The sequence below is a fragment of the Marmota marmota genome, unplaced genomic scaffold (genome assembly GCF_001458135.2).
Source record: "Marmota marmota marmota unplaced genomic scaffold, marMar, whole genome shotgun sequence".
Classification (NCBI taxonomy): domain Eukaryota; kingdom Metazoa; phylum Chordata; class Mammalia; order Rodentia; family Sciuridae; genus Marmota; species Marmota marmota.
Window position 1 is genome coordinate 7292007 of NW_025999905.1, and position 12584 is coordinate 7304590.

General features: G+C 35.4%; 1 protein-coding gene across 9 annotated transcripts in view; it reads right to left on the reverse strand.

The window, feature by feature from the left end:
• The window catches only part of Dgkb (diacylglycerol kinase beta), a 747732-nt gene that overhangs the window by 600074 nt on the left and 135074 nt on the right, over positions 1-12584 (reverse strand). For all 9 annotated transcript variants that reach the window (XM_048799633.1, XM_048799632.1, XM_048799634.1 and 6 more), the window contains exon 2: positions 10822-11073. In XM_048799633.1, coding sequence (XP_048655590.1) covers positions 10822-10891 — 70 coding nt within the window. In that variant the 5' untranslated portion in view covers positions 10892-11073. The remainder of the gene's footprint in view (positions 1-10821; positions 11074-12584) is intronic.

The following is a 12584-nucleotide window of genomic DNA, read 5'->3' on the forward strand; positions in this document are numbered from 1 at the left end:
AGGCAAGGCACTGCACTTGAGTGATCCCTCAACGGACCTCAAGGAAAGCATGTCCTATTGCATGCGGGTTTGACGTCCATGCCCCGCCCTACGAAAAAAGGCGTCGGCTGATATGGGATCAGGTCTGGGGAAGGCGCCTCCTTGGGACTGAACCATACATTGCAGCCACTACTGTACAGTGGGATAGGACCTCTACTTTCACCTGCATTGTTATATAAAATAGAAGGGGGAACTGTGGTAAGCCGTTCTAATTGGACCGTGGCCGCCATTAGAAGATGGTGCCGGCTTCCACTGTGGCCTGTGATAAACAACTCCTAATATGGAGAATTGGCACGCAATCCCTTACCACCCTATGAGAAAGGTCCACGTGGCAGCTTAAGATTGGTATGCTGGAGGCTTTATTAGGCTGTGCTTGGGCGCTCGGCGACGGGTCACTAGAAGATGATACATGAATCAAGGCCTGAATAAACTGCTGAAAGAAGAATCCTGTGTCGTGTTTTCCCTTGCCGGCGAGGGGTCACGGCAGGGAGGCTCTAAAAAACCAGAACCTAAATTCTCCTTCATACTTCCTGGATGAATATAGAAAAAGGAGTAAGTTTCCTACATTGAATTTTAGGGTATAATTGGAGTGGGTTTGAGAATTTTGGAGTAGGGCAAAGGAAAAGATGGGAGATCAGAGACCAAGTCAAAGAGATTTAAATGCCAAGACTCAGGAACACCTTTGCAGATATTGGGAGGCAGCCTGATGGGAAAATATGTATACTTAGTCACCCTCTGTACACTGACTATAGTATTAATGGCTAATATACGCTCATATTTGTTTGAAGACAATTCTCAGGGTTTCTTTTGTTTCTGTTGCAGCAGAAGCATTAAGTGCCTTTCTTACAGACTATTATTTCAAGGATGTTTTTATAGTAAACAACCCTGGGAGACAGATCATGACTCCCTCTTGAGCAAAGAGCAGATTTGTTTACTGTCCATTATAAAATACCCAGTTCTCTAAACATGGGGATTTCTTCCTGTGACACAACTCACTGCTTGTATGAATGTCACTTGGCATTTTTTATAATTCTCAACAAGAAATGAAGAGAGGGAACCACACCCAACAGGAGGTAAAAGTTACTTTCTTTATTTGACATGATTAATGAAGTTCTTTGTCTCTAACCCAGAAGGCCCATGTCTCCAGCATGCAGACATCTGCAGTGGGCTACCTTCTTACTTTGTACAGAGACAAAAAGTCTCAGGTCCACCATGATATTGGCCATATTCTCACTTATAAAATACAGTTTGGGGTATAAAAAATAATACTTGCTCCCTAAAATTCCTAAACAAAGCTTTAAGAGAGATTGCAGGATTTGAATATAAACTGTTCTAATTTTTTTTTAATTAAAAATTTAAAAAAAACTGTGCTGCTTTGAGCAGGAGTGCATTTCTCACATAGTCTCATAGAACTAAAATGCAAAATTCAGTAAATAATAAAAATAGAAATAGAAATATGTGTTTGGGAAAAGCAGAGATACTGAACTACAGAAACAGTAAAGAGAGTAGAAAGAAAACTCAGAACAGTCTAATGGTAACAACAAAAGTGATAATTAACTTACATATGGTGGCTTGCTGTTTACAAAGCATTTATACACATGATATTTTGAGCCTTAGAAAAATCTTTGAGATAGTCTTCATTATTTTCTTAATTACACAGTTCAGAAAATTAAAGTTTGGAAGGGTTATGTAACTTGCTTAAGGCTAACACTAATGTGTTAGGAAAATAAATAGTGGAGACAAAAGACCTAAATAAATTAAACCCAAAACAAAAATCTAGATTTGGCCATCGGTTTGCAAACTTCTTTCACCAATTATTCCTTTTATATATGAACTTCCATTCCTATTGTGCCCCTTTCCCCCCCTATGAAAATTTCTCACTTATATGGAAGAATAAAATCACTCAATTACCCTTACTTTAGTTATGATCTTTCCTTAATCTTTTTATAATCAGGATCCTATAAAAACACTCTCCTGTCATTTTTCTTTTCCATTCATCCCACCAAATATATTGTTTGTTTTTCTTTTGCTCTCTTTTGTTACTGGGGATTGAACCCAAGGGGCACTGTACCACTGACATACATTTCCAGTCCTTTTTATTTTTTATTTTGAGACAGGTCTCACTCAGTTGCTGAGGGTCCCACAAAGTTGCCAAGGCTGGCCTCAAACTTGTGATCTTCCTGTCTCAGCCTCCCAAGTCAGTGGGATTACAAGTGTAAATACACTATGCAAGACGCACTAAATGTTCAAGACTGTATGCATCTTGGTTATTATCTGAATTTAGACCTCGCTTATGAAAACAATTCTCTTCTTTAGATGGGGAATATCATTCAGTCATTTATACCTTCCTTTCTTTTATTAATAGTAATTTTTTAGTTGTTTTCATGCATCTCTCCCCTTTCCCCTGTCTTACAAATACAATGTTCCCTAGAACTAACTCTCCTTCCTTCTCTCCTGAGTCTGCTTTCTCTGGACATCTCATCTATGGCCATGATTTGATAACCAGTCACTATGCAAAGAAACACCCCTTCCACATCTATGGCTCAAATTTCTTTCCTGAGCTCTATCTAGAACTGTACATCTGGATCTGAATGTTTAAGTCAGAAAGTTCAATTGTCCAAAATCAAAACACAGTTTCTATCTAAACCTGTCCTGTTTGTATTATTTTCCTGGATTGAATGGACCACATTGACTTAAGTTCTCCAAGATGAAATACCCTACCCTTCTTAACTGATGCTTGCATTCAGTTCATTTCCCTGCAGATGCTCTAATACATGCTTACTTGTGTATTAACAATGCCTTAACTTCCATGCAATCCTGCATACTCATTAAGCTGTACTAATAAAGTATTTTGCTATTTGATGTTTAACACACATCAAGATACTATATATTGAAGTTCTTCTGAAATCCATATTTTATAATTTCACCATTTCCAAAATTAATATCCTCAATGTCTCCAAATGTTAATAGACAATATATTATCAAAAGGCATACATGGACTCACCTTTTGTGACTCTTGCTGAAATCTTCAGCACTTACACACACACACACACACACACACACACACACACCCATGTTCACACACAGATACTCATACCAAAATATGTGTATATACCAATATGTACTTCAATTCTTTCCTAATGTGTAATATTCTTCCATGCCTCTGCACATTTTCTAATATCTGCTTGGACATCCTCTTACCTCTTTGCAATGCTTTCAATCAAAATTGAAATTCCCCTACTAAATTTTATTCACATTAAGCAGAGCTAAAAGCTTTCTAAGAAATATTACATATGATTAACATACTAATAATCCATTTTATTGCTTTATCATCATTTGCCACCATTTTTCTGTATAGACTTTAGTAAGCTTGTGGATTAAAAGTATCTCACTACTCATTTCTACATTACCAGAGCCAAGCATAATGTTTAAGAGTTAAAGGCACTAAATACTGTTTGCTTAAAGAATAATAAAGGGGGAAATTTAAATTCCTGTAGCCTGCATACTCATTTGCTTTGGACTTTTTATTATTTTTTTCTTGTGTCACTTCTTATAATAATGTAGATGGTAGCAACTAAGGAAATTTCTAGTGAATAACCACTTTTCATCTACAATGAATTAATGATGGTTTATGTAATTCAGATACATAAGCCTCAACAATTTTTGTTGTAAATTTTTATAATATTATTGCTAATTAATAAAAAATTAATAAAAAATTATCATTATTATCCTCATTGTACATGTGAAGAAATGGAAGCCTAGAAGACTTTACAATGATTGGCATAATGTTCCAAAGTAAATGATAGTCTATATTTTACTCCTATAATACTGATCATATTAGTAATTTTCATGAAATATTGCAGTACTTCTAACACTGGGAAGATGGAAGGAATATACTTTCCTACTTCCTAGAAGTTAAATGTGGTCATATGAAATCTTAGACCAAAAAAAAGTGTTCCTATTTCTACCAGCACTCAATTTACAAGCTTCTCTCCATCTCCCTCCCTCTCCCTCTCTCTCTCTCTCTCTTTCACCCCCTCCTCTCTCCTACAACTGTCAATTTCTAAAGTTGATGGATGCTCCATCTACCCAGGACAAAATTGAGGACAATGTGAGATTGAACCATTTGCTAACTCAGATAAAAAATATAAGAAATAAACTTCTGCTTTGGTAAGCCACTGAGATTTTGTGAATATTTTAATGATATCATAAATTGGTTTGACCCAACCAATATTCCACAGAAGTCATAACTTCATTATTGAGGTTCATTTAATCACAAATCTAAATATAAAGATTCTGAAAATTTTAAAGTAATAAATGTTTAAAACTTACCAAAATTATATGTTTGGGGGTCATAAAATAACAGGAATTTAAACATTCATAATTATTACTATATTTTACTATTTCAAGAATTAGGAATTGAAAGATTTAAGACATATGGACAACAGGAAAGCAAACCAAAAGGAAATTCAGTTTGAAGCAGTTCAACAAATAGAAAACAGAGCCAGAGATGAGGCAGAAGAGATTATGCAGCCAACATACATTCCAGAAATACAATCTGGGCCAAAGCCAAGAACTGCTGAGTTAATCAATGTGAATCAGAAGAAACAGGGTCAGAAATGAGAAACACACATCAAAAATAGGGCTGCTGATTCACATTTCAGACCAAGTATCAGGGCAAAGTCATGACATTTTAGGTAAGTCAAGATATTTCAAATAGGTAGTATACTTGAGGGGACCTAAATCAGAGTAATGGAAGGTCCTCTGATATTAAACTATCTCAGCCACCACTATCATGACCCTAATCATAGTAAAAGTATTAAATTCAAAACACCTTAACAAACATTTTCACATTTAATCATTAGCATGATTCTATGAAGAAACTAAGGTACACATCACAGCAGTGGCTTCAAATCCAGTTTTATCTGACACCAAATTATGTGTTCTCAGATGCTATGCTAAATGGCCCTATGCCATTTATCCTTTTGTCTTGTACAAAGAGAGTAATTATCAATAAGTGGCTTGGGCTCCCAAAATAGAGCCAATCTAACACAGGGCATGAGAGAGAAGTAAAAGCTAATCTCAGCATGATAAATTGGGAAGAGGGCTAGCACATGATCTGAATTTGCTTAACAATGAATAAATACATACATGGTAGGAGGTCAAGTCTCTTCTCCCCTCTCCTTATCCCATCTTGTAGGAATCAAGCAAAAATCAAATCTCAAAGACACAGTTAGATCCTAATGCTGGATGGAAGACTTCCTTAAGGAGAAGAATAAAGTTCTGAAAATAGAAAAGTACTGCGCCTTTATTACAATTTCTTCATGATTTTCTTTTATTTCTTTTTTCTCTAGCATATGGTTAGTAAAGGAAGAATGATGAAGACTTCAGGGACAGAAGGAATGAATGTGGGAAGAATGGTAAAACCTGTCTGTATGTCAGGCAGAATGTCATTTTTGTATACATAGGGCCCAGCTCAATATACCAGACAGGAAGATCACAAATACACATTTGGACCAAGATTTTAGTTAACAGCTGTGCTTTTTTGTATTGTATGCAAAAACCCTCTAGAAGATGACTTTGGCTAATGGAGATATTAGGATTTTAATCCCAGTTCTAGCTTTCCCTATTTTGGAAAAATGATGAATAGCCAATTTATTGACATAACAATCTTCATCACACAAATAAATTGTTACAGCTTTGTATTTTGTTGTCACTTACAATGTCAAGAATCTGTGTCAGATACTCCGCCAGAAACATTCAATCCTCAGAGAGAATGCTTGCCTCCCTCCCAGGATTATTGTGAAAGTTGAGTGAGGTAATATTTGTAGGTTGTTTATGGTAGGGCACTATGAATCTTTACAAAGATAATCGTGACTATCTCATTAAATCTTATATTAAAGAACATTTTGAGGTGGAATCAACTTTGCCTAGGGGACACAGCTGAGGCCTAGGTAGTTTATGTAACATACTCAAGCTTATCCCAATAAATACGTAGAAGGAAGGACTAGAATCCAATACCATTAAATATTAGTTTGCCTGCACAGATGGTGTTTTTTCCACTAAGTCATGCTGAATGCCTTCTCTATTGCAAGAAATTTGACATCTAAACATTTAGGCATATTGGTCCACAGTTCACCATATGAGACCATCTCAAGATAAAATTTAAAGAAGGTTTTGGAATGTAGCTCAGTTGTAGAGTGCATGCCTAGTATGCGTGAGGCCCTGGGTGCTATAAATGACATACAATTTATAAAAGTTTAGAAATATTCCCACCCTAATAGCAGTATTTTTCAAAAATAATTTATATGCCATATAGCATGCTTTATATATGGCAAACAAAAAGCTAATCCAAAGTGACAATATGTGGGCAGATAATGACTCACTTGAACATATCATGTAGGTTTTACATGGAAGGTATTGTTATCTATGAAAGATTGAGTTTCTTAACCCTTTGTTGTGCCACAAAACCACAGCAGGAAGCACTGACAGACCAATAATGAGATCAGCTCAATTCTCCACCCTGCAGGAGTGAGAGCTTTCTATCTCATAACAGCAATTTGGATGACTTTATATAATATAAAGTAGAGATGAGAATTATACTCCCCTCCCACATATCAATGGAAATGCTTCCCATGGAGTGACTCAGCCTGAAATCCCAAACAGGAGCATGGTCACAGCATGCTGCAGGCAGCCACAGCAGGCTCTGCATTAGCTGCCTGCAGCCTTTGTGGGGACAACATAGAACTAAGGCTGCCAATAGCACCAGAAGCTTCTACCTTGTGAACAGAATTTAGGCTTGTAGCAGGGGGAAAAAAAAAAAGATACCAATTCTTCATGTTCCAAAATGCAGCCCTTTTTCTATTTGATCAACAACAAAAGAATACATTCATTCACCCTCCATTAAATAGTTATATCACTAAGAATTTGCCAGGCACTTCCCACCTTACTTCACATATAAAATTCATACAATTTAATACTTAAAACTGGTACAGAAAATGTTAAGACACTCGTCAAAAACTATCTAAGGTAGAGTGAGACTAGGCTTTTTAACATGAGCTGCCTGATGTGCTAGCTGCCTATCCAGGAATGCTGGACGAGCTTTGCCCTTTCTTTATATCCAGTTAATTTTATGAACAGCCTAGAAGCCAGAAGGATGGGATATATTGCAGTGATGGCAGTGAGAACCCCAAATCAGATAAGTAACTTGTGGAAATGACCTTTATGGTATCCTCTAGGTTCACCATTAAATTTTTGGCTTTTCTACGATCTCAATTATTTTGCCCATCAGTTCCAAAGCCTCCCTCCATCCAAAACCAACCAACCAACCATAAAAACACTTATTTAATACACAACATGCGTAATATTAGTGTGTTTCAAACAAAGTTTTAAATCTATAAATTTTAAAAAAGATTTAGTCATTTAAACATATAAAAAATTTCTTATTGAAAAAAAAACAAAATAAAAGTAAATCTAATATACTACTTTTCTAATAGAATATAGAGGAATTTCATTTTGCCAATATTGCATTACAACCTGAAAAATCTGATCCTTAAATACCCCTAATAGCTGATCGCATGCTGAAAACAGTATGGAATGTCCACTAAATTTAGGATCTTCAGATTATAAGTATGTTTCCATTTATTTTTTGGCTATGGCAATTTATTACACAAGCAGACATTCTAATTGTTTGATACACTTTGCTTTTGAATTATATGGAAAACTTCTTGGGAGAAAAAAAAGTCTAGCACATCTCATGTCATGTTGACTATTTAAAAAGGGAAGTAAATGCAATGTTGGTGGAACCGGAACTATTTTTTTTTTTTTAATTCTCGGTTAATGTGTATGTAATATGCCTTCTCATGAAATCCATTCTAATAATGTGCTTTCCCCCACTGTGTCACTTTTCATTACCAGTTCACTGAATACTTACTAAACTTAGTCTCAGTTCATTGCAATTTTTACATTTATAAAAATGTTTATCACCCTGTTTGAGCAATTCCACAAATTGGTTAATTCAAGCATTCTTCCATATAAAGATGATCCTCTGCATATAATGGTTAGACTTAAACATTTTTTTTTTTTACTTTATGTTGATGGTGAAAAAGTGACACAAACTCAGGGAAAGCCCTACCTCAAAATCTGAATTTTGATCTTATCCCTGGCTAACAATAGGTGGTATAATACTCTCTGGCAATGCTGGGCAGTGGCAATGAGCTATAGCTCCAATCAGCCATGTGATCACAAAGATAAAAAAGCCATATATTCTACTGCATACTGTGTTACAAAAATATAATGTTTGTTTGAGTTTGTTTTTAAGTTGCCATGTTTTCAACTAACAATGGGTTCATTGGGATACAACCACATTGTAAGCCAAACTATACCCCCATATTCCTTAAATAATAAAATACAGTTGGCTGCTTATATTTAATACTTCAGAAGAAATGTCCCTCTGCTTATCAATTCAAATAGAGTTTCTGTATCTGATAAAGAGTAATTACAGATGATACTTTAGCTATCATAGCAATAATGTGCCTATTTTATATTAATGCTTCCATAGGCATTTTTCTTAAGAGTACCCAAACACTAGAGAATATACTTTAAAAATACAGTCAAGTATTATCATAATTAAAACCCAACTCAATGTTTCTTTACTTAAAGGATCTTATCACCATAATCCCCCATCCTCCAAGTCAAATCTGTACCTAAATTAGGCTTTTTTTTTCTCTCTCTCCTCCTCATTTCTCATATTTGATCATTTCCCAAGCTCTTCTCTGCTAGTTTCAATGTTACAATATCTGAATCACTAATTTTCTTATCATCTTTCATAATCCACATTAGTCTACACCAAGAGCTGGCTAACTGGTCCAACTCTAGTCTCTTTCCATTAGTATTAATCAAGTTTGGATGCTAAGTATTTCCCAAAGGTCATGAGTATAAAGCTTAGTCATTAGCTGGGCACTACTGCTGGTTGGTAGAAATTTTAAGAGGTGGGAATTAATGGGAGGTTTTGTGGTCACTGAGGAGCATGCCCTTGAATGGGTAATGAAACCCCCCTAGCCCCTTCATCTTTTCTTTTTAACTTCCCAGCCATCAGATGAATGACTTTGCTCTGCCATGTACTCCTCACCATGACTTGCTGCCTCGAACAGGGCCAAAAGTAATGGGGGAACCCACTGTGCATTGAAACCTCCCAAGATGTGAGCCAAAATAAACCCTTCTTCTTATAAACTTATTACCTCAGCTATTTGTTTTAATAACAAAAAATTGACAAACCAAACCCCAAAACATTTTCTCAGTCGCAAAATTAAACTTCTTGAAGCATACTAGTATTCCCGTCACTCTACCATTTATAATCCTACAATGATACTTCACTGCCTGATTCTTGTTTAGTCTTATGCATTTTGATTCATTTTTATGACTTTAACTCCACTTAACCTCAATTTGTGATGTGACTTATCTCCCTTCCTCAAAAGTATGGTCAACTTTTCCGTTTTTCCCTACCATTTGCTTTGTCTTTCACCTTAAACCAAATTTTTAAGTTACTTTAAAAATCTGACTTTTTCCACAAAGACTTTCCTATTCTTTCCCACCTCTGAGTGAAATCCAAAGCACCATATGGAGTACTTAGCATTATTCCAGGAGCATAATATGTACCCTGTAAACGAGATACTATTCACTACTTTAATCACATTTACTTTTTTATGTTCTAAATTCCTCTTCTGCATTTAACCTTTTCCTCTTCTTTGCCTTCATATTATTCAACTCATACATAATGCTCATCTCCTATATGCCACACTCTCTCTCTGCATGAGTAGCACCAGATGCTTTGATTTTTGCCTCTTTTACTGCTGTGTGCTACTGGTTCTTTTCTTTGTTCCATTTCTTTATTCTGACAATCACAATGTTATTCCCTCTACTCTCAACATTGTTATTACATCTATGCCTTTTTTTTTCTACTTATCCTCCCAGCCTTTTATTATTTCCTATTTATTATTTGCTTCTTTTCTCTCTTGAGTACCTTGACCCAACTGCTGTTCATATTTAAGGCCTAAATTTGCTTTAGGAAGAATGATGTATTTGTGAAAATCTATAGTAAACACAAAGTTCTTATAAATAAAATCATACTGCCCATACATTTAAAAAAAAAAAACTTATGTTAAAATACCATTTTATGCATTGAATTATCATGTCCTATAATTGTTACTAATACACACAATGACAGGTTGGCTTAAGGTCTTGACAAGTTCTCTGTCTTTGCAGTCTCTCACTGTAATGCTCTAATGTATCTATGACTCCCTACTTCCAGTCCTTTTGAAGTGATAGGTTAACAAAAAGAAAAGATGAGTCAGGCCTTACGGACTCAAGCCCTTTACTGCCTTTTCCTTCTCATTACTGTCTTTATGTTCCTGTTGGTGCTCTACTTTCCTACTATAGTATCACCAGTTTCCATTCTGCCAGTGTGTCTTTGTTTTGCTTCTACTACAGGTGGAGTGTTCCCCAAGCTTAGTTTTGAGTCACAGAGCCTGTTTTTTGAGTCGCAGAGCCTGTTTTTTTTTTTTGTTGTTTTTTTGGTTTTTTTTTACTTCTAGATTTGATATTTATCTTTTCCTTTCTCTCATGCCAAAAATGTAGTCATGAGTCAGCCTACCTGTGAACACAAGACAGATCTGCACCTGTACATATTTCTGATATACAGTATCTATGATCTTTTCTTATAAATGAATGATACCTTTTTTAACAAAAGAGCCAAGAAGTCATATTATCAATGTGAATACTTACACTCAGCATATTTCTGAAGTTGGGAAAATTCTGAGGGGCTGAGGTGGGCCCATTTTTCCTGATTTGTCATGGTGGAGATAAGTTCTCTTTCATACCAGGAAAGGGATTCTTTATTCAGGTGTTGGGCAGAACTCTATGCTTCAAAGATCCCAAGTGGCATGTTTCATGATGAAATATATGAAGCTTTCAAAACACAATCTGTCCACATGAAACTGCTGTAGATGTTTGTAGTTTCAATAATGTGTTAAAGCACTGAGAAAAGAAAAACATAAAAATCAAAAGATTAGCATTATTGCCCCAAGGAAAAAAAGTTAGCAAGTTATAAAATAGTAAGGATTGTCAATTTTGAAATCATATATTTCAAAGTTATTTTGAATAACCTTTAATTGCTTTTTCATTCTTTAATGGCATTTTAATACATAGTTCCTAATCATTCACATGAATGAAATTAAAACAAAATGTAAAGGAGTCAAAATAAGCATTATCACCTCCTAAGTATACAATTTCTAATTTACTAGATTTCCAGCAATTATTTGGAATGGAGTTCAGCTATAGCATGTACATTTGCCATCATGCAAGTAAATTCTGGGATTCTTGTAACATTTTTCTAGCTATCAAATGAAGACAATAACTTTAGTTTTAAAAATCGCAATACATTTGCCAAATTAAAGCAATTACAAATGTTTGAAAGCCTTGCTTAATGATAGTAGATGATTCTAGGGTGAATCATGTTTTAAAATAAATACTTAGGTTGTCATGGACTTAGATTCACTGGCAAATCTGTAAAGACAAAGTGAAAACCCATCTGGTTTCAACTTTTTTTATCAGAGACTATAATCAATTGTTCAGCAATCAACCCAACTAGCACTGTAATCTTTAAAGAAAATGAAGTATTTAGAAGAAATTGCTTAGTTTCTGAAATTGCATCACTGAAAGGCTTATTTATACAGTGACATTAGCTAATGTCAGACTGTTTATTCAGACAAGGCTCATTTGGTTTTAGGGCCTTGCCTTTGCTTACCATCTCTTTATTGTTCTACAGTATCAATCCCAGGACCCCAAAGTCACATCTTTATTACCTTGTTTTTAACAAGAATAAATAAATAAATGAGTAAAAATAAATTTAAACCTGTTATTTTTGGTCTTATTTGTTCAGGGTTCCTGTACTCAGCTTTGTAAGGTGGTAGTTTGTTACTTAATGAACGAAGAAGAGTGATCTTAGTGTGTTAACGGAAGATAAATTGCAAAGCAAACTGAAACAAATGGGGACATGTGATGGACATTTCTTGAGTCATCCACCCAGTTTCTTTCTGCAGATTCCATTCTTCACACTGATTTCATCCTAACATTTTGCTTCTCTTCAGTTACACGCAGTTTGGGTATAAAACGACTTGTTCTGCCCTCCCCTATCCAAAGAGGGACAGATGATTCAGTCACATTTGGCACATTACAGTCTCCTGGGGCTTTAAATGTGGAGTGCAGAGTGATTCAAGGACAGGGTGAAAGAAGTTGTAACTAACTCATTACAGAAATAATTGGATACCTTTGCCTGTCTGAGCCTGGATCTCCAGCTATCTTGTCCTTTCCAGAAGTTAGTGATATTCTTTAATAAAGGATTAAATGTGGCCAGGCGAGATGGTACAAGCCTGTAATCCAAATGGCTTGGGAAGCTGAGCCAGGAGGATTGTGAATTCAAAGACAGCCCCAGCAAATTAGCAAGGCCCTAAGAAACTTAGTGAGTTTATATATATATATATATATAT